Source organism: Balaenoptera borealis, assembly GCF_965194805.1.
Source record: "Balaenoptera borealis genome assembly, chromosome: 3".
In the NCBI taxonomy this organism is placed as follows: Eukaryota; Metazoa; Chordata; class Mammalia; order Artiodactyla; family Balaenopteridae; genus Balaenoptera; species Balaenoptera borealis.
The window spans coordinates 112,246,908-112,268,547 of NC_138866.1; the positions used below are offsets into that span (position 1 = coordinate 112,246,908).

General features: G+C 51.8%; 4 protein-coding genes across 12 annotated transcripts in view; 2 read left to right on the forward strand and 2 right to left on the reverse strand.

Moving 5' to 3' along the window:
- Nucleotides 1-1,614, forward strand: part of SNX1 (sorting nexin 1) — a 47,717-nt gene extending 46,103 nt beyond the window's left edge. The window contains exon 16 of the mRNA XM_082383349.1: nucleotides 1,184-1,614. The gene's annotated coding sequence lies outside the window, so the exon portion shown is untranslated. The remainder of the gene's footprint in view (nucleotides 1-1,183) is intronic.
- SNX22 (sorting nexin 22) lies at nucleotides 1,189-5,906 on the forward strand. Of its 4 annotated transcripts, XM_082383520.1 has the most exons (8): nucleotides 1,189-1,278; nucleotides 2,035-2,242; nucleotides 2,604-2,687; nucleotides 3,117-3,221; nucleotides 3,693-3,787; nucleotides 4,157-4,189; nucleotides 4,422-4,489; nucleotides 4,958-5,906. In XM_082383520.1, the coding sequence occupies exons 1-8, from the start codon at nucleotides 1,273-1,275 to the stop codon at nucleotides 5,025-5,027; spliced, it is 669 nt and encodes a 222-aa protein (XP_082239646.1). In that variant the 5' UTR covers nucleotides 1,189-1,272; the 3' UTR covers nucleotides 5,028-5,906. The 4 variants fall into 4 exon arrangements, with proteins under 4 accessions (XP_082239646.1, XP_082239647.1, XP_082239648.1 ...); XM_082383521.1 differs by lacking the exon at nucleotides 1,189-1,278 and having other exon boundaries at nucleotides 2,094-2,242; XM_082383522.1 differs by lacking the exons at nucleotides 1,189-1,278; nucleotides 4,157-4,189 and having other exon boundaries at nucleotides 2,094-2,242.
- Nucleotides 5,721-12,239, reverse strand: PPIB (peptidylprolyl isomerase B). The gene is made up of 5 exons (XM_082383526.1): nucleotides 12,044-12,239; nucleotides 11,197-11,310; nucleotides 10,074-10,167; nucleotides 6,808-6,992; nucleotides 5,721-6,063 (listed from the first exon to the last, which is right to left on the reverse strand). The coding sequence occupies exons 1-5, from the start codon at nucleotides 12,176-12,178 to the stop codon at nucleotides 5,941-5,943; spliced, it is 651 nt and encodes a 216-aa protein (XP_082239652.1). The 5' UTR covers nucleotides 12,179-12,239; the 3' UTR covers nucleotides 5,721-5,940.
- Nucleotides 12,240-14,920: 2,681 nt separating this feature from the next.
- The window catches only part of CSNK1G1 (casein kinase 1 gamma 1), a 196,718-nt gene continuing 189,998 nt past the window's right edge, over nucleotides 14,921-21,640 (reverse strand). For 5 of the 6 annotated variants that reach the window (XM_082383384.1, XM_082383383.1, XM_082383379.1 and 2 more), the window contains one exon: nucleotides 14,921-20,956. In XM_082383384.1, coding sequence (XP_082239510.1) covers nucleotides 20,902-20,956 — 55 coding nt within the window. In that variant the 3' untranslated portion in view covers nucleotides 14,921-20,901. The remainder of the gene's footprint in view (nucleotides 20,957-21,640) is intronic. The other variant, XR_014242125.1, reaches the window with a different exon arrangement.

Sequence of the window (21,640 nt, forward strand, 5' to 3'; positions counted from 1 at the left end):
GGCAAAAAGAGTTCGTTAGGTTTGAAGAACTGGAAGAATGTCGCTGTGGCTGGAGCCCCATGCATGAGAGGGGAGGAGAGAAAATGAGAGATGGGCTGGGTCATTTAGAGCTGTGTAGACTGTGGTGGGGAGGGCGGGTTTTGTTTTAAGCACAATGTGAAGCCTTTGGACGGTTTTAAGCAGATGCCTTGACGGTCTGTGCTACTAGGTAGAGAGTAGACCTTGTATGAGGGAGAGAGGCAAGGAAAAACAAGAGAGATCCATTAGAAGATGTGGCAGTGTTCTGGGTGGTAGGAATAGAGACAGAGGGCAGACCTTCATTAGGATGGGCGACCAAGAAGTTTAGAGGTTTGAGGGTCCTAGAAGAGGACTCCCTGAACAGCAGACAAGGAGAGCAGGGCCCCTGACTGATGGGGCCCTAGAGAACAAGGGAGGTAATGAAACACCAGCACTTCTCCTCATGGTGGATTGTTTCCCTTCCAGGAGGTTTCAGCTTCCTGATTCTGAGGCCCCTGTGAGATGGAATTTGGCGGGGGGAAAGTGTGGAACATAGTAGTGGTGAGACCTGCTTGCCCCCTTATGGGGTCATCCTCTCAGCCTCTCTCTGGGGGCAGAGCTGGGAATGGGGAGTTTCTGCTCCAGCTCCGAAACACCTCTGCACTAGCAAGGGAGGGAGGGAGTCAGTGGTCCCCCAACCCCAGCTCCTACGACAGGTTCTCTGCTTGCTCCTTCCCACCATCAAGCTTTCTGCTGGGGTGAGCTCTGGGAGGCAGGGGCCTCGCCTTCCTCCACTGCCCCCCAAGACTACTATCTGGGGAGGAGTCAGTGGAGTGGAGGCTTGTGCTGAATGGGAAAGCTCCCTTATACGGGTGGGGGAAGAGCGCTGAGAGGTGGGAGCAGAATCCTCTCCTCGCACAGGAGGTGAAAGAGTTCTGGATTAAGTCCCGCCACAGACCCAGAAAGACTCTGCCAGAAGAGTGGGCAAGGGCAGCCTAGTGCCACCTCCCACAGTCTCTCTTCCCCATCCATTGCCCTGCATACCAACATCACCCACCTGTGTCTCCAGGATGAGCCCACAAACTGCCATTGTTCTAATACCTACTCTGCTGAGGGCTTAGCAGGGATTATCTCACTCAGTTTTCGTACACTCTCCTGAAGGAGGCATATTATCTCAATTTTGCAGATGAGCACAGATCTACACAGTTGGGGAAACACAAGCTGTCTGACCGCTGAAGCAGAGCCTCTGTCCCTACACTGCCTCTCCTCCGCCTGATGAAGGTTTGGGCTGAAAGATGACTGAAATGGAGGAATGGATTTTAAAAATGAATGAATGGGGACTTCCCTGGTGGTCCAATGGTTAAGAATCCGTCTTCCAGTGCAGGGGAGGTGGGTTTGATCCCTGGTCTGGGAACTAAGATCCCACGGGCCGCGGGGCAACTAAGCCCGCACTCCACAACTAGAGAGCCCGTGTGCAGCAACTAATGAGCCCGTGCGCTCTGGAGCCCACGCGCCACAACTAGAGAGAAGCCCACGCGCTGCAACAAAGAGCCTGCCTGCCGCAAATAAGACCAGATGCAGCCAAATAAATAAATAAATATATTTTTTAAAGATGAATGAATGGGGCCTACGAATGCTGGGGGAAGGGGGACATCAAAGCCAGAGTGCGTCCAAGCTTGACCCCAGGCCGCGCTCCCAGGGTCCACGTTGAAGGTGGAGGGAAGGAGATGGGGGTGCAGCCTGGTCCTGGGCAAGGGTGTGAGGAACTCAAGGAACGCCCCTGGTTGATCTGGGCCCAGCCTCCCTCCTTGCCCAGCGCCCACAGGGGCTTACAGTCCTTAGCAGGCGCTCAAATAAGAGCAGGTGAAATTTGGCTCTCCCGCATTCCTGTCAATCACTGGGGACTCGGTGAATGTGGACACGTTGACAAACAGATGGCTCTCTGCCGAAGGGTCTCCACGCACTGCGGCCCCACTAGCCTTAGTGGGCGGCGCCCGCCTTGCGCCATCTGGTTACAGCCTAATCAGCCCCTTGCAGGACCCGGCGGCGCTGGGGAACGCCCGGGGCGGGGCCAACGTGGGGGCGAGGCTCGCAGGCACGAGGAGGCGGGGCCGGCGCCGCCGCGGTCTCTGGTCAGAGCGCGGAGAGTTCGGCTGCCAGCGGCGCGTGGATGCTGGAAGTTCGCATCCCGTCGGTGGGGCCCGAGGCCGAGGGGACCCGGCAGAGCCCCGAGAAAGGCCACATGGTGAGTGGGGGCAGTGGATGGGAAGGGGCGCGGGGACCCGCCGGATTTCCCTGCGTCGAATGCTCGGGGTCCGAGCGCGGCGGCCCAGGCCGTCTGGGGACACCCTGCCGAGGGTCTCTGGGCCGCTCTGACTTGCCAGCCCCTCCGACGGCGGTCCCGGCTCCTGAGGGACTGACTGCACGGAGCAGAGTCCCCAAGTGTGTGGGGACTTGGGAGGGTCCCTGGAGAGCAGCGCTCCCTGGCGCTCCCAGGCCGCTTTGTGCCTCTGAGGGCGGAGGGTGGGCGCGTCGCCGGGAGCCGGTCCTGCTGCACCCACCCGCCGGGCCTCACGCGCACCCGGCTGCCCTCCCGCGCCCGCCAGGTGTTCCGAGTGGAGGTGCTGTGCCACGGGCGCAGACACACCGTGCAGAGGCGCTACAGCGAGTTCCACGCGCTGCACAAACGGGTGAGGCTGCGCCCACCACCGACAGACAGACCCCGGCCCGGCTCCTTCCCAAGCCCTGAGAGGCAGGCAGACGAGCTGGCGGGCCCCAGCCTCTGCCACCCCCATTACCGGGCCCTAGAGAGCTCAGGTCGTGGGCACAGACCTCCCTGCGGGCTGCGGAATGGGCGCGAATGGGCAGGTCCCCACGTGCTGCCCGTGCGCCTGCGCGGCCGGTCTGGCGTCGGGCGTCTTGGGGGCGGACGGGGGTGTTGGGGGCTCCTCTCGCCCTTGTCCCAACCACTACTCACCACGCGGGCGTGTCTCAGGGTACAGCCTGAAGTTTGGGGGTGTGGGTGGCAGGGAGGACTGGGGAGGGCTCTTGGCTAGGATGAAGTGAGCTTGAGGGCTCAGTGGGGATGCTGTGATCGCACCGCGGTAACCTCCTGGCAGATCAAGAAACTGTCCAAAGTGCCCGACTTCCCCTCGAAACGCCTGCCCAACTGGAGGACCAGAGGACTGGAGCAGCGGCGGCAGAGCTTGGAGGCCTATATCCAGGTGTGCGTGGGTCTCACTCTGTTGCCTCTCAGCCTGCTGGACCAGAGGTGTGACACTGGCAGAGAGGTGCGGGGGCATGGGGTGAGGGAGACCTACATTTTGGCCGTGTTCTAGTACTTCATCCCTCTCTGAATTGGTAGGATTGAGTGAGGTAACCAGGAGGCAGGTAGTCCCTGCCCTGTTAAATGAAGGCTAGCTCTCTTTTCCTCCAGGGTGAGATCCTGTGCTGCCCTCATGATAAGGGTGGAGACCCTTCCCCCCCTCTCCCACACGGAGGCCAGGCTGGCTTCATGGGCCAATCTGTGTAGTCACCCAGGGCCAGTGCTCAGAAGGGCCCTAGCTTGGTTTAATGCTCTGCTTTGGCTGTCTTGAATATCATTTTGGAAGGGCCCACACGTTTTCATTTTGCACCAGGCTCTGCGTATTACACAGCTGAATCTGATTACAGGTTGCCTCTCTTCTCTTCTCCAGGGAATCCTATACTTGAACCAGGATGTGCCCAAGGAACTACTGGAATTCCTGAGTCTTCGCCACTTGCCCATAGTCCCCAAGGCCAGCAGCTGGGGGTGAGCATCCCTAGAGGCGCTTGGCATGAGAGGGGCCCCAGTGTTGTGGGGACAGGGGCTCTCTGCAGCCAGCAGGTGAGGAAAGGTTTTAGAGGCCAAGCCCCTTTCCTTCTTGTATCTGCCAGGCCCTAGCCTGGTTCTTCCTCTTTGAGACACAACCTCCCCGGTAGGCTTTCTTGACCCCGGTGGGGGGGCTGTTTTCTGAAGAGCCTTGGCTACCTCAGCTGCCTCCGGAGCTGAGTTTGTTACAAATAGAAGCAGCAGTCCCCCTGGGAGGTGAAATTCTGGGCTTCCGCATCTCCACCCCTGCCACACGCTCCCCACCCCGGGCATCCCCCAGGCAGCTCACAGCCTCTCTCTTCTTTTCAGCACCCTGGGGGAGTTCCTGCCAGGCAACAGCAGGCAAGTCAAAGTCCCTGTCTGCACTGGGTCCCTGCTGCCCCCTCGTGGCCATATGCCAGGGCCTGAAGTCTCTGGCCTGTCCCCGTGGTCCAGGTTTTCACGTTGTTGCCTCCTGAGCCCACTTCCCACTTTTCCTCTGTGGGTCCTTGGTGATCTCAGTCCTTAGTCTCCACCCAATCTGAGACTTTTCTCTGTTTCCCCCTCCACTGTTCATGACCCCTTTTCTTCCTAGCTCACAGCTGTACCACCGGCCTGTTATCAGCTTCTGCATGGATCCTTATATTTGCATCCCATCCCCAGGTGAGGAGGTGCCTCTGACCCATAATCCACATTTAGGGCCCAGGTACCAGGGTGGGAGTGAGGGTGAACTTGATATTTCTCAGCTCCCAGGACTCCTAGGCAGCATCGCCCTCCTACTGCCCTCCTTTGGGGCCACACCTCCCTGCTGTTCCTGTGCCCATGTAGCCTGCTTTGTATTTTCCTCCAGGGAGTAGACATGGTGAAATGAGCTTGGCTCCCCTCGTCTCCATTCCTTACCAGCCTAGCTTTACCAAGATGTGAACAGAATGGGAGCTGGGAATGCCAAGGCCCCATTTGAGGTGGCCAGCTGCTACCTGCTGCCTTGGCAGGGACCCCGGTTCTCAGGGAACAGGGGGTGCTGAGCCTATGAGCAGGAGCTCAGGGAGCTGCAGGCCTGCAGCCAGGCCCACCCCACCTCCTCTTGCCTTGAAGCCCCCACCCCTTACTCCTGTTTTCCTTCCGTCCTAGAGCCTCTGCCCAACGTGGTGGTGAATGGTGTGCTCCAGGGCCTCTATGGCTTCAGCGCCAGCACAGCTAAAGCCCAGCCAGAGGCTGCCTGTCACCCTACTCCAGTGCCACCAATGCCCTGACCAGTCCAGAGGGCTTTAGGCCACCTGCCAGGACAGTCATGTACCTCAGTCCTATGAAAGGGACATGGGCTGGGTCAGCCTTGGCCTTGACCCAGGACTCACCACCCTCCACCCCTCCAGGCTCAGAACTCAGCTGCACTGGTATCTGAGGTGGTAGAATCCTGCACTCCTAGAGCCCAGGGGCCAAGGTAGGGACAACAGAGGATAGGGAATAAAGGGAGAGGGAGAATTCCTTTAGAATGTTCATAGCCCACCACTTTGGAGGTGGGCTATGAAAAGGTGCAGGTGTATTCCTTTACCTACATCAGGAGAAAGGTGGGGCGGGGCAGGGACATGCAAAGGCTGAGGCACAGTGGCTAGCCAAGTTCAGAAGCAAGGGGCAAAAACTCCTGCTTGACATTTTGTGTGTAGCACATTTTTTTGTGAATGTTCAGATCTGTTTCCCCCTGCCCTCCCAGACTTGTGTGGCCAGTTGGAAATGTCTGGTTTGTGTTCATCTCTCCCTCATTTCTGGAGGGAAAGGGTTCAGGCCGGAACCCAAGGAGGGGGCAGGCACCACTGCCACAGGAGCCCCAGACAGGCTGGCACTGGACTTGGGGTTGGGGGGTGCCGCAGGCCGCAGAACCCAGCCCATACGCAGATTATAAAAAAAACACCTTTTTTTTAATCGGTCAGTGTTGGTAGGAGTTTGTTACAAAACTGGGCCCGCGGGCCCGCGGAATGTGAGGGGAGGGGTCCACTCCATCAGACGCCAGCACTAGGGCCAGTGCAGCATGGAGCCCTGTGGCGGGCTGTCTTCACCCCCGGGAGGGCAACAGGGCCACACAGACAGTCGCTCAAAGAGAAGAGGTCCCTGGGGCCCTACTCCTTGGCGATGGCGAAGGGCTTCTCCACTTCGATCTTGCCACAGTCTGCGATCGTCACGTCCTTCAGAGGCCTGTCCCGACCGTCTGTCTTGGTGCTCTCCACCTTACGCACTACATCCTGGGGAGGAAGGTAGAGTGTCAGGCGGTCTGCTGGTCGAGGGAGACGGGCCCCAGCGTGCGGCCGCAAGGGGTGAAACCCGCACGTGACCTGTACAAACCATGAGGCACCAAAATCCTAAGGGCATTGTGGCCGGGCGCCAGCCCAGGGCAAGGAACCCAGCTTTGACAACAGGAGGATGCAGTAGTTTCGATCCTCTGAAGTATGACCCAGGCTGGGCTAGGGGTGAGGGCTGCGGGGGAGGCTGGGGAGAGGGTGCCAAGTGGCTTCTCCGGGACAGCGTGTTCGGCTGGGTCCTGTACAACCGACGGTGGTGCCAGGACATGCCTGCCTGAGTGACGGGATGGAGGGTCCTCAATTGTGCAGCCTCACCGAGACCTCCTGGCCGGCCTCTGCCTTGGGCCTGGAGGGATTTAGAACTTGGAGGCAGGACTTCCCTGGCGGCCCAGTGGTTAAGACTCTGGGCTTCCGCGACAGGAGGCATGGGTTCGATCCCTGGTCAGGGAACTAAGATCCCGCACGCTAGACAGCGTGACCAAAAAAAAAACCAAAAAAGAACTCGGGGGCATAGAGAGAGAGGCTGTTTAGTCTCAATTCCCCCCAGGTTTGTAGAAATAAACACTGGTCAGAATCTGTACATTCCCTTCTGGGAAAGGGATAAAATATATGGATCCCCTGCCCTGGGGTCTGTGTCAGATCCCTGGTCAGGGTTGCCCAGGGTTAGTCCCTGCCCCGCAAACTTACCATGCCCTCTAGAACTTTGCCGAACACGACATGCTTGCCATCTAACCAGGCTGTCTTGACCGTCGTGATGAAGAACTGGGAGCCGTTGGTGTCTTTGCCTGCGTTGGCCATGCTTACCCAGCCGGGGCCATAGTGTTTCAGCTTGAAGTTCTCATCAGGGAAGCGTTCGCCGTAGATGCTCTTCCCTGGGAAGAAGGAGTAGGTCGGGGGAGCTGGGGGAGCCCCAACGAAGCGGATCTTTGGGGCGAGGATTCCAGAGGCTGAACCTGTCCCCCGTGCCAGGCCAGGCTCCAGTGGAGTACAAGGACGTACGAGCTGTCCCCTTCCTACCCTCGGGCCCGGGAGCCAAACCATGCTGACAGCCCAAGTGGGGCATGAGGCCGGGGTGATTTAGTGCATAGCTCACACGATGATTACGTTGAGAATATAATTTTATGACTTCCAAATAAGGCACATATTAAAAACTACCTTGGCTGTGGCCTGAGAGGCCTGCCATGGGGACGTTAGTGGAGGGAGGTGCTGTGCAGGGTGCAGGGGAGGTAAGAACCCTCCAGAAAAGGAGGGCTGCCGTGGCTGACCAGCTCTTCTTCCTAAGGGCACAAAAGATACTGAGGACACTCCAAAGCCGGAAGAGAGATGAGTGGGGAGGGGCAGGGAGAAGCAAAAGACAGGGGCCGCCATTTGAGTTCTGGAAAGTCAAGAGCCTCTTATCAACGCATGAACCCAAATAAAAGGTGGCTCCGAGTGTGTGTACGGTGTCTGTCTGTGGAGGGTCTGGGGCCAGCGTACAAGATAGTGGAGCCGAGAGAGGATCTCTACCCCATTCCAGAGATCCTAACCTAAGTTCCCAAGGCTGGTTCCAGGAGAAATACTGCACCCTTCTTTGTCCCTGTCCTCTCCTAGAGATTTACACTGTGCACTAGAGGCCCCAAGAAACCCAGCAACAAAGAAGTAATTTTCATTTTGTTCTACCCATCACCTTTCAAACTTATTTGCGTACGAAACCTTTTTTCCTCCTCGATTCACGTATTTTCATCCTGTGGTTCCTGCAGAGTGGAACCAGGTTGGGAAGCTGTCCTAGACTGATGCTAAGGAGGTATTTCTGATTGTACAGTAAGTGGGAAGTCTGAAAATGACCGGGCCAGGAAGGACTCAACCAGACAGATAAGGAGATTGGGGAGCCTCTTTACATCAGTTTTATATTACTTGTTCTACTTCACCAGGAGATCATGGTGCTGTGACTTGGGGTGTTTTCTAACAGCATGACAAGGAAGACTTGTTCCCCCTTCCTATCAAAGACAGAATAGTTTTGGAGGGGAGTAGTGGGACCAAAAAAAGCAATTTTTATTTGTAATGTGAAATGTGAAAATAAAACTGTCAACTCTTTTAGTTTTTTTTTTTTTTTTTAAAAAGAGAATTCCCATGTGACAATCCTCTTTGTACATCTCAGTGAACTGCAGGGTTTCAACTACTGCTGCTATCCAGAAAATCCCCAAATCTATATCCTTAGCTCCAATTGCTTTCCCAAGATACAAGGAGTCCCAAACTTAAATGGATAGTGAAGGTTTTAAACTCAACATACTTTGTCAGCTTTCTCTCCAGACTTCGGTTATTCTTTTGACATTTGTTTCCTCCGCACGTTGTCAATGTTGTCCTCACCCCCATCACGGATTCATCCTTTTTCCCATTCCTGCTATCCCCGCTGCAATCACGGCTAATGCTCAGAGTGGGAACAGTGTGCCAGAGGGCTGGTGCAAGCATGTGAAACATAAAAAACCCACCCTATGAGGCAGGAGCTAAGAGCCCCATTTCAAAGATGAAGAAACTGAGGTACAGAGGTTAAAGGTACCCCAGCTGGGAAGTAGCAGAGCTGGAATTCAAACCAAGGTGGTCTGGCTCTCGAATCTCTGCTCTTACCCACTAGGTATCCTCCCTGGGTTCAGGCCCACATCGCCCGACGCAGGGGCAGCTGCACCAACGCCCCTGCCAGTCTGCTTCTCCTGTGTCCATGTCCTGAATCTGCCACATTATTATCCCTCAAACTCCTTTGCGATCACAGGCCTTGCTTCCATTCAAGTCTTCAGCGGATCCTCACTCCGTGGAGGACAAAGCCCTGGGTCCCTAGCCTGGCCGCGGCCCGCCACTCTGGGCTCCCGGTGGGAGCTTCACTTCCAACCTCCTGACCCCACCTTTGGCCAAGCTCCTGCCGCAGACCAGACCTGAGCTCACGCCTTAACCCTGCCTCTTCCCTGCCCATTCAAATTCTCCCCAGCCAGATCTGTCACCGCTCAAATCTGTCCTCACGTTTACGAGACCATTTCCTGATCACCTTGGCGCAAAGTGAGTCCTTTACTTGTCAGCACTTTGACGACGGCTGACTTTACTTACCACTCGCTGGGCACTACGCACTCAACATCTCACCTCACCCTCCCAGCACCCACAACACTTACCACTTACTCTACAGAAGAGGAAACTGAGGTTCAGAGGACTCACTTGCCTGAGGTCACAAAGTAAGAAGGTGGCAGACACCCAACTGTGTGACTCCATGATTACAGTGCTTTTGTATCACGTCTGCTTTGTCTTTGTCGTCCAGCTAGCTATGACTTACATCTTGTATTATGTCCCCTTCATAGTGTTTTCTCTTTTTTCCCACCTCGACGACAAACCACTTGAGGACAGAGCCCGAGCCCTAAAAGCTGTGTAACAGCCCATTTGTGACTCTTCAGGTATTGGAAGTGAAAGGGAGTTGCTGTCCCACTGGTTTTTGCATCCTCAGCACCCACCACAGAGCCTGGCCCAGTAAATACTGATCGGTGGGGTGAGCTGCAGCTGCGGTCTAAAGGAACAGCAGGCTGTGCACCCAAGTGTGGTGAGACCTGTTGGTTAGTCCAGGCTGTCTGTCTGTTCTACTGTAAAAGTAGCGCAGGTGGGACTGGCAGCTCTTGCCAAGTGGTCTCTGGGGGGAGACCGCCAAGTAAAGCAATTTCTCCCACCCTTGCTGGGGCTTCCAAGGCCGCCCACACAAGCTTTGCATGCCTGACCTAGAATCACCTACAGGTGTTTCACTTTGCTCCCCTCCCCGCAGGGTGTACTGCGAGGCAAGTCACCGAGGCTGTAGGCCTGGGTCAGCTGGTCTGCCAGCTGCGCAAGATTCTCTTATGTCCACCTGAAACCCATTCCTCCCTCTCCTTTGTACTGGGTTCCCTGGCCCTCCCACCTTGGGGGCTGCACTGACAGACCCCTCTGCCCAGAGGATTTGAGGTTACCTCCAGTGCCATCTCCCCGAGTGAAGTCTCCACCCTGGATCATGAAGTCCTTGATCACACGATGGAATTTGCTGTCTTTGTAGCCAAATCCTTTCTAGAAAAAGGGATGAGAAGGTGAGGAGGTGGCATGAGGCACCAGGCAGACATTAAATAGGCCCTGCAGGAACCCAGCCCACAACAACTGCTCACAGAAGAGAAACCTCTGCTGGCAGATTCATCCTTCAACGTGCCACCGGGTGACCAGTTATCAAAGGCCAGGCCTGGAGCACACAGATCCAGGAAAGGCTATAAGACCGCACATTTCCTCTGCCTTTATACAATTCTACTTCATACACAATGCCTCCACCTTTCCCCTCTCGGTTTTTCCTAATCTAATCATAGGAAGAGAAGAAAACTGACCGAAAAAAAAAAAAAAAAAAAAGTTACCTGCTGACCCAATGGGAAGTTGGAATGCAAACTTTCTTAAATGGGGCATTCATTTCCTTAAAACCTGGAAAGCTCTGGGCCCCTCACTCTGGTGCAGAGACCACAAACTAGTTTCCCTGGATGTTTTCTCTGGTTACTGCAATGTCTCAAAGATGAAAAATTTTCTCAAAAAAAGAAAAAAAAATTCTAATTCTGGATTTAGTTTAAAAAAACTCAGAAGGGCTTCCCTGGTGGCGCAGTGGTTGAGAATCATCTGCCTGCTAATGCAGGGGACACGGGTTCGAGCCCTGCTCTGGGAAGATCCCATATGCCGCGGAGCACCTAGGCCCGTAAGCCACAACTACTGAGCCTGCGCGTCTGGAGCCTGTGCTCCGCAACAAGAGAGGCCGCGACAGTGAGAGGCCCGTGCACCGCAATGAAGAGTGGCCTCCACTTGCCACAACTGGAGAAAGCCCTCGCACAGAAACGAAGACCCAACACAGCCAAAAATAAATAAATAAATAAATAATAAATAAATAAATAACTCAGAAGATACGATAATATGATAACACTGGGTTCCCAGTGCCAGAGGGCACAGCTGGTACTCCGTGACGGCCACTGCTATGGGTGGGCCACGCTCTGCAGTTCAGTTTGCCGCCAGCCCTACTTGCCAACTCCGCTGCCTGTGAGCTTGGCTACCTCCGCTCTAGCCACTTACCTCTCCTGTAGCCAAGGCCACAAAATTATCCACAGTTTTTGGAACAGTTTTTCCAAACAGACCGATGACCACCCGGCCTATATCTTCATCTCCAATTCGCAAGTCAAAGTACACCTGAGGAAAAAGACAATTTCAAACTGAGCCTCTTAAAAGGGTCCTTCCAAGGGAACTGAGGGCCCAAGAAGCTACCCGGAGGATGGGAAAGAAAACAGACCCATATTTTAAGAGCAGTGTTTCTGAATCTGATTTTGGTGGCGACAAAAACCCCATGAGAATCTAATGAAAGCTCCATATGTTTGTTTACACTCTCCTTAGACTACAGGAGAACAACCTTTGCTCTAAATAAATAATGGGCCCAGATTCTAAAACTTAACATCAAAACACCATAAAGACGGGAGCCTAAGCACACCACTCAGGTGTAAACTATTACATTGCTGTGCTCTGTATGTGAAATGGCTAAAACCTGGCCTACGTAGAGAAAAGACTGGCAATTTGGCAGACGTGATTTTTCACCATTTCCTCAGCACTGTGGGGTATCTGCAAATAGACGGCTCTGAGTCTGCAATGCCGGCCCCAGCTGGGCATCCTGGGCGCCAACGCCTGGGTCTGGGCTGGGCTCTCGGGGAGGATCAGGGTCATTCTCCGGTCTGAATGGGGGAGGACGGCCCAGGCGCCAAGAGGTCACGACAGGGAAACTAGGGAGGGGCAGAGCCAAAGCCGAGGACGCCCAGGCCCGAGCTCCGGGACCCGAAATGCCTCGGACATGTGTGACCAGAAGCGCCAAGGCCGGAACCCAGGCGGCGGAGGGCAGGCCTCGCCAGGCAGGTCTGGAGACGGGAGGCTGAACCTTAGCAGTGACTTTGGGCCCCTTCTTCTTCTCATCTGCAGCAGAAGGTCCAGGCAGCAGCAGGAAGAGGACGGAGCCCACGATGAGGGCGGCGACGAAGAGCACCTTCATGTTCCGCTCCGAGAGGCGCAGCATCCACCGGGCGAAGCTAGCGCGGCCCGGGCTGCGGACGCTGGAAGAGGGTGGGGGCGCGGCGACGTGGGCCCGGCGCCTCCACCGAGTGCAGCCGGGGGGAACCGGGGCTCCTGGAGGCCTCCTAGCGGGAGGCAGGCCCCATTTCCCCCTCTGGTTGGGCGCCAGATGGTAGCTCCCCCTGGGGGGCGGAGCCCGGCTCGCCGACTGGGCGGGCGAAGACGCGGGCTCGTGGGTGGCTGCCACGTTACTGCGGCCTCATTGGCTTCACAGCTCGCCGACGCCCAAACAGGAAGGGGATCAGCGGAAGGCGGCGCCCCCTCCAAGAGCCCCGGATTGGGCTTCTGGAGAGGCTACCAGCCCAAGCGGAGAGACCCCGTGGCCCGCCGTGCCTTTGCGGAAGTCGTTTGGCAGGTGGTGACCGGGGCTGTAGGTTAGGAAGTCCGTGGATGGGGCAGAAGACACTTGTCGTTGTCCGTATTGGGCCAGTCAAGGGTTAGTCACACCGAATTGGGTTTAAATGTGACAGCCTCCAAAAACTCAGGGCAGTTTATGCCTACCCAGAGTATAACCTTATACAGCTCCTTCTGTTTTTCTTGCAAAACGTGCTTCAAAACCCAGTTCCTTTTGACTTAATCCCTGTCGCTGTCCTACCTTTTTTTCTCTCCCTGCTCTAATCTTACTGTGCTTACTGCTGTATGAGTCAACGCACACTATTGTATACTCTGGTTCTTAACTTCCTTTCTTTACCTGTTTTCCCAAGCAACTACATTTTAAAATTTTTATTTATTTTGGTGTGAAACGGACTGTGTTGCTCTTACTTTGTATACAGCTCCCCCAACTGCTGCAGGGCTAAGTGCTCAACAAATGCCGTCACGTTAGCACTGAGGTGGGAAATAATATCTGCAAGGGTCTGAGGTTGAGTCCCTCTTTTCTAGAAACCTCCAGGAAGGTCAGGAGTAGTCGTCAGATGCGCCCCCAGCAGTATTTCAGGGCTCCAAAGACGCTTGTTCCCAACAGTCTGCAACATATATACTTCAGTACTGGGAGTCTTGCACACACACACCCCCAAAATTACCACTGACATCTTTCTAAAGCTCGGAACCATGACATTATTAAATGTCTTTAATTTTCAAAGATTAACTCTACAGAAATTCCCGATCTTCACAGCCCAGATTGTAGGTAGACGTGGCTCCATTTCTATAGTCGAACTTGGCAATTTGGTCTCTATATAAGGTGCCGACCTGAGTTTGAGGTTATACATGGCCACTGACATTACCTTGTCCTTCCTTACACTGAGGTCACTGCAGGCGGACTGCAGAGCTTCCACAGTTCTCTCAAATAAATACAAATAACATTTGCTGTTTCTAATTCTCACACCTCAATCCAGACCACCTCTCAATGAGGTGGAGGTTCTTCTAGGTAAAACTGTTGCACTGAGAAAGACGATCTTTCAACCCCCTCTTCCTCCCCTCCTTCATTTTTTGGGTCTATTAAGCCTCTTTCCCCACTCGCTGGTCTCACACTGCCCACACTGAGAAAATTGTTTACCAAGCTATGTTTTCAAAGTAGCCTTCTCCACATGAGGAACTAATGCTAAAACATCATAAAAGCAACCTTCTTCCCACCTCCCCCCCCCCACCTTTGAAAAAAAATAAGCTTGACGGATACAGTGCTCTCAATATGAAGTTTTTCTCTCATGATGATTTTTTTAAAAAATATTTGGCTGTGCCGGGTCTTAGTTGCAGCATGCAGGATCTTCAGTTGTGGCATGCGAACTCTTAGTTGCAGTATGTGGGATCTAGTTCCCTGACCAGGGATCGAACCCAGGCCCCCTGCATTGGGAGCGCAGAGTCTTAGCCACTGAACCACGAGGGAAGTCCCTCTCATGCTGATCTTAAACGTGTTTTTTACTAGTGAAAGAAATCGTTAAGTAGCAATTGAGTAGTAACAGAAAAAAAATTGGAACCAATCAGGGTCAGACTGGCAGTTGTTTTGTGCCATATATGCACATCATAGTTATACCTTCTGTCTGTATAGATGTTCTTCATTAGTAGAGCAGAATTACAAAGCTGCCATTTCATAGCTGTTCCAGAGCAGATCCTAACTTCCTGGTGTTCTAGCACCTAAGAACCACAGGGATACAGGAATTAGTATGTGAGTGATGAATGTCCAAATTCTGCCAGAAATATTTATTTATTGTTTTTTATTTTATTTATTTTATTTTTGGCTGTGTTGGGTCTTCGTTGCTGCACGCGAGCTTTCTCTAATTGCGGCGAGCAGGGGCTACTCTTTGTTGCATTGCGGGGGCTTCTCGTTGTGGTGGCTTTTCTTGTTGCGGAGCACGGGCTCTAGATGCGCAGGCTTCAGTTGTTGTGGCATGCCAGCTTCAGTAGTTGTGGCTTGCAGGCTCTAGAGCGCAGGCTCAGTAGTTGTGGCGCACAGGCTCAGTTGCTCCGCAGCATGTGGGATCTTCCCGGACCAGGGCTCGAACCCCTGTCCCCTGCATTGGCAGGCAGATTCTTAACCACTGCGCCACCAGGGAAGCCCCAGAAATATTTATTTTTAAAGTGACCCACAGGAGAGGGCAATGTTCAACCCAAAAGAATGATGCAAGAATGCCAAAGTATCAGGCATTATTTTCATTCCTGGATCCTTGTAACTAAGAGTCCTAGCCAGATTCTTCATTACAAATGAACCAGGAGAGTTTAAAAGCAGACAAACCAACCAACCAAACAAGCAAAATTAGCCAAGAAAGGTAAGACATTTTATTTTACATACAAAAAGGGTGCAAACTGAGTCCTTTCCTCCCCAGATTGGAGAAGAGGTATACTTAAAGATCACATTTGTGTTTTCCATGGTGCCCTAGGAAATGGGCTACTCTGAGATAATATCAAGACCCATTTCCATTTACTCCAAAGAAGGCTGCTTCCTCTGCAGAGGAGTTTCTACTTAATGGTTTACAAATCTCTCTCCTGGAGGAACCGTTTCAAATACACTTGAAATTGACATTCATGTTTAAAAATACTACAAGTTTCATTTTCACAGCTGAGCTTTGCAGACCAGTGCCAGGGTTTATGGAACAAAATTACGTATCTAAAATAAAAGGTTTTAAAAAAAGGCATTTAACAATAATCAGACACATCCACGCATCAATTAAAACTGATTTCCACAGCTGATTTATACATTATCTAGTCTTAAAAAATTGCAGTCAACATCCCAACATCTTTTAAAAAGTACAATGGGCAAAGATTAAAGAAACAGACAAAATAATAATATAATAAATTAGAGCATGTAATACATCCAATGGGAATTGATGAATGAACATTATTTTCCATTGGGGGGGCTTATAATATTTTTGGTTTCATCTTTTTTTCTGCTGTTTACTCTTCTGCTTGATAAATGGGGCTCATTCCCAGAGCCAGCTTGCTGCCACACCAATTTAAGAAACTCACTTGTTTCTTGTTTACTTCCGAGAATATTCAGGAACACATGGTCCCAGCAACCTGGGCTGCGAGGTTTTTTTTCTTCAGGTGGGCTGTGAGTCTTTATGGAAGTGAAATGCATACAGATGAGTGCTGGCACGCACGTGCACACACAGACACACACACGCACGCATACAAATGCAACCACACACACCCATCTGTAGATACAGTCCCCCGTAACCCCCCGCCAAAGAAATGGCTCATCTTCCTGAGACATTCCTAACAGATTGATAAGCCTCTTAAAAAAGCTTTCGGTTAAGGGCTGGCCTGGGATTTGGTCTGGAGCTCATGAAGAGGAACACTGAAAGTGTCTCACCTGCTCTGAAAGAGGGGACTTGCGGGGAAGGGGCAGTCAGGATAGCTGTCCTCTTGTGTGTGTTACTGGGACGACTGCACCGCATCCCCATTTCTTACCATGGATAACCCTCTGCTTTGAAGGTGGCGATGGCACTGGAAAGACGATTGTGAGAAGTAAAAAAAGAAGAGTAACAAAATAAATTCTGTCCACAGAACTGAGGTTTCTTTATAACACTGAGTTTGGTAATCAAACTAGAAATATATGGAGTACACGTTCACTTTTTCCTTTGTAATACAAGCTGAGCTACAAACAAACTCTGGAGTGGACTTCCTGGTCGCTTTTTGAGGAAATATGTCAACTACTACTGTCTATATCCAGGGAACCTACTTACTATTTTGAATACAATGGAGAAGCCTATTCTTTTGCACTCAGTCCACCTGCAAAAGGAATTAGGAAAAACATTTTTAAGACTGCTTAATTGATCAAAGACTTCCAAGATTCCTTATTTGTGGCTAAAACACTGCTTAAAACTCTGCAAACCCTCAAAAGAGCCATGGTTTCCTCTTTTTCTTATTCAGAAACAAAATCACTCCCCTCCCCCATCAAAAACAAACACAAACAAACACCCAAGAAAAAAACCACAGGCATCCCATTTTGATTCCTACCCACCCATCATGGGGAAGACTGGAAGTCACTGCCCATCAACCTCTAGATGGGACCTTCCTGGAGCCCTGAAGTTGGCAAAAGCAAGAACCCCCGAGACAAGTACCTGCTGCTCAGGCCAATCCAGATGGGGTGCCAAGTTATCCTGGCTCCCTAAGCGTTTCTGGAATTCATCTGCCCACCTTGGGGCAATGGTGGATTGGTGGCAGTGGCCTGACAAAGGCAATGTTGGCTGTATGACAATGCAAGCTCCCGATCTGAGAAATTCTAGCCCTAACATGGCTCTGACACTGGAGACAATGTTGTCAGGGCAATTCACTGGGAATGAAAACTAGTTTAAATATGAAAATGGAAGAGGTGACTGCGACACACGAGGCATGCAGACTTGGGAGAGATGCATCAGAAGAAAGATCAAGTTCCTTAGAGGAGATCCTTCCTAGGCTGCCATGGAAGTACTTATTTTTGAAAAATGCAGGCCATGCTGCTCACTGCGAGGGGGAGCAGGTTGTCTCTTTTGCATAAAAAAAAGTTAAGGCTATGATCTTTAGTAACCACTCTGACATAACCTTACCCTCACTCATTTCTGACAACAGAAGTGGTTACTAACACTGAGAACCAACACTGAATATGTACCCCCAATGTACATTTCCAGTGAACCAGGTTGGAAGGTACTTTAGAGGCGATGGACACCTCTTCTGGCTAATGGCAGGGGCTGTTTCTATGAACTTGGAGTTCACTGAGAATGAATAGGCAATCAACACTTCTACTGGAAAACTCAGGATGCTGCTGTCTTCCGTCGCCCTGTATCCCAAAATAAAATGGGGCTTTAATTGGAGGCCAACCTCATCACCTGACTTTGTACCTTCCTAGACCGTTTCCTCCTAGACAGACCCAAAATGGCAGGAGTATGTTAATTAAGGCAGACGTGAAAGCATGCTGCTGCTGGCACACTCTGCACATCCTTGCAGAGCAGTCTGGAGTGAAATCACTGGGAAACGCGAAGGGATGCACAGCAAGTAATCAACCCTTATTGCACAGACACAGCCATGCTCTGGTCACAAGGGAAGGACCCTTTACGTCTTGGTGGATTCCTGCCCTGCTTGCCTCAATCTGCTCAGGATGCAATGCCTGAAGGACTGCAGGGCTTGGGAGAACCCCTAATGTTGTTAGTGCTTAATGCTAACTCAGCAACTGCATCATTCCTGAAGAAAAAGATCCCTAGGTATCATGGTTATGGAGTGAAGGAAGCTCAAAGACTACAGAGTAAGTGGAATTGGGTGGGCGGTAGGTGGAGGGAGTGCCCAAACCCGAGGCCCTGGCTGAGGAATATAGCTACTCCACGACAGCCAACGGGGCTGAGGAGGGAGGCCTGATGGGATGTGCTGATGGGGATGAAACTGATGGCCAAATTACTCCTTAGGTATCCTTCTTAAAAAGAAAAAAAAAAAATTTTTTTTTTTCTTTTTTAAAGGAAGATCACAGTAGACTCTCTCGGGGGTCTGGAACCACCCTGGAGTACCAATGGCCCTGGGAGGATCACCATTACTGTGCATGCCAGAAGGACTTGGGCTCTTCACCTTTGTTATGAAAAATCAAGTATCTACTAAGAGATCTGAGGGGGGCAGAGAGTGAGAATAGTGCATTAGGAAGAACCCCACAACTGCTCAGGTTCAATCCCGCAATAGCGAGCCTTTAAAACAAAGACCCTGAAAAAGTCACAAACCCAGCTGCAAGAGGGCTCGCCCTGCAGCCAAGCTGGTAACTGCCTTGGCTTTTTTGTGGAAGTGGGGAGGCACTTAGTGGAGTAAGGGGTGCCAGGGATGCTCCGGACTTTGCCACCATTTCCTCTTGCCCTCCCATGAGAAGCAAGGCTTTTTCTACACAGGGATGTGGAGGTTAAAGATTCTATACGGGAAATTAGAGTTACCCAAATTGAGAAGAGTTACCCAAATGCCAACTGAGAAACTATGTAAGTTTCAGTGACAGTACCTTAACCACCAGCTAATGTCAAGGAAGCAAATCCCAATATTCAAAATTCTTGTGGGGAAGCGGTGTGACCCTGCATCTCCCAGCCATTCTGTTCTGTTTATAGGAAATTTTCTTTTAAAGAAATGAAAGATTACAATCTTTATATAAGCTAGGCAAGTTTGAAGCCAGTGAAGTGATATTTCCTAGCCAAGGACCAGTGGAACACAGGTGAAGCCCAGTAACTCCGATCGACGCTACCGCTGCTATCTCTGCTCCATGTAAGACACATCAAGGGACTCGTCAGAAAATACCAACTACCAGAAAGTATGTCTGCATCCCCCAGTCCAAAAGACAGCTTTACATCTCAAGCCAGAGGCAATGATTTCTGTGTTCCCAAAACCCCAAGACTAAGTCACCAGCCACTGTCCTCCATGGTTAGCTCTCTCTACCCCCAGATACAAGACCTCGTTCTCTGACGTGATTAATCCTTTCTCCTCGATCACATCTGGAATGAGAAGTCACTGTTTGGATAAGTCGCTCATCTCAAATGAAAATCAAGCATGAGAAGTTCTATTAACTCCATACATTGGTGACTTTTCAACCAGTGAATGAGGAACCAAGACCCTTCATGGCAGCATGTCTGGACGTGGAGAGTGTACCAGGGAGAACAGGCTCTAGATGCGTGGCCATCTCATCTAGAAGGAGTCTAAGTCCAAGTGAGAAGGTAATTTCACACCTTTCATTTCAGTCTCCTTTCCCCAGGAATTTTCCAGCACTAACCAATCTTACCCTCCTGTTCACTATAGCCCCATACACTGAGGCCTAAGCCTGCGGCTATGGACCTGCTGGAAGAAGATTTGCAGGTACTTGGTTTCTGATAAGGCAGGCCAGCCCAAATGCTGTAACTCAGCTATTGGGGCAAACAGTACACACCAATGTTATTTCCTGGCCCTATGATGAGCCAAATCCTGAGGTTCCTCTGGCAGTTGGAAGGCAGGACCACTTTCCTCCTTCTTGTCCACTAGTGGCAATACGGTGGTGGCTGTTTCATCACTAATTTTGTCCCCCAAGTCACTAAGGAAGTCACATGGCTATCTAGTTGGAAGTCCCTGGCAGTGGAGGAAACAGATATTTCAGATTTTTTTTGTTAAGCATCTCCTTCTCTGGGATGAACTGTCTCCCGTCACAGTCTGGCTTGGCTGGCTCATCCCATGTGCTGGAGAGCTAGGTTGTCCAAACTGCAGGCTGATGAGGTCAAGAGGCTCTGGCAAGGACATTCTTCAGCAGCTGAGAAGACGAATGAAAATTCAAGTATGTTTCCTTGCCAACCTGAGAGTTCACTCAGAATGACACAGAGTTTGGCTTCTTCTCTTCTGGGTGCTGCAGACCCAACTCTTTCCATTGAGAATGTCCTCTGGACCCATGTTCTCTCTGAATGGCTTGGCTGGCCCCATCCCCCTCAAAACAGAAAAAAAAGTAAAACTCCCAATATAACCAGACACAATATGCATCTGCCATGTTTTTTGTTTAAAAAAAAATAAAATAAAAGTGCAATAAAGTCAGTTTTTTTTGTCCTTTGCTCAGAACAATTTGCAATGTTCTACTGCTGTCTGGAGAACAGAGTTCGCTTGTCAAGAAAGCTAAGAACGCCAACACACAGGGACAGTAGACTGCAGATTTCTCACAGCTTGTGTCCTACAGTGTAACTTCACAAGAGGGAAGGAGGGAGTAACCTGCACCCCGTGGCCAGCTCGGGATGGAGGCTGCACAGGCACAGAGGAAGAGGGAGCCACACTGCCAGACACACCTGGTGGGCGGAGAAGGTTCTTCTCCAGCCTTGGCCTGCATCTCCCTCCTACCTTCTTGGCCGCACCCCCAGCCTCTCAAGCTCCTTCAGCAGACAAAGCCTTCAGCTCATTAGCTTTTATGCTGGAGAGGGTTGAGGGTGGGGCAAGAACCAGGAGCAAGTAAACTAAGGGGAGGGGAGAGAATAGTAGTCCTTGAGTTTTTGTGAATGACACCTTCACTGTAAACAATAGGAAGGAGAGTCAACCAGGCAGCCCCAAGGGTAAGCAGTGGAGGACCAGTGGCTCTGGGACCTGCTCAGAGCCTCAGGCAGGTAGGGGCGGCCACTGACCCACTGGGCCCTGGCTGCCCGCACTGGCTCCTTCTGGGGGCATCTGTTTTTCTTCTTTTTGGTTTGGATCTCCACCCTCCCCCACAGAGGAGTCTCTTCCAATGAGAAATGGCAGGAGCTGCGGGTGCAATCGAGTCCGAGTCCCCAGGGCCTGAGGACTCCTGGGAGGCACGGGTCACTTGTGGCGCTGAGCAGTCTTCTTCCTTTTCCTCTTAAAGAAGCAGCAGCACCTGGAGCACAAGGAAGACCACAAGTCAGTGCGGGAGGCCCGCAGCTGCCAACAGATTTCTGCCAGCCTCTGCTTATTGCAGGGGTGGAACTTCCCCCAGCACCCGCCCACAGGGTCGCCCGCCATCTACAGCGCACATACTGGAGGCAGTGGGCAGTGTCTGCCAGGAAAGCCAAAGGAGAGAGCTGCTTTATTCCAAGCCTAATCATCAAAGTGCTGCAGGCTAGGCAGCAGGGCGGAAGCAGGCATTTTTGGAAGAAGGATGAAGAAGGCTTATTTCCCAGTCTAACACCCCAACCTGAAAGTCTCATCCTCCTTTATACCGAACCAAGGCTGGGGGTCCTCAGGGCTGCATGAGAAGAGCCTGCACTGTTTGCCCCTTGATACAGAGGACAAAATTATTTAATGCAACTTCGGAGGTCAGTGGGTATGGAGGCTAAACTAAGGCAAACAAACGCCAAGAGAAGTATGATGTTTGGAACTCTAGGAGGCTCTCACGATGCTACCAATGAAGGATTAAGGATTCTCTCTAATCTCATCCCGGCCCCCAGCCAGCTACCTGGCGTAGGCAGGAGAAGCCCTGACCCTAATAACTGTGTGAGCCCAGATCTTTTAACTGAAATCAGCACAGCCTACTCTTCATTTGGAGAGGATCAATGCCACAGTTGATCACCAGGAAGCATCG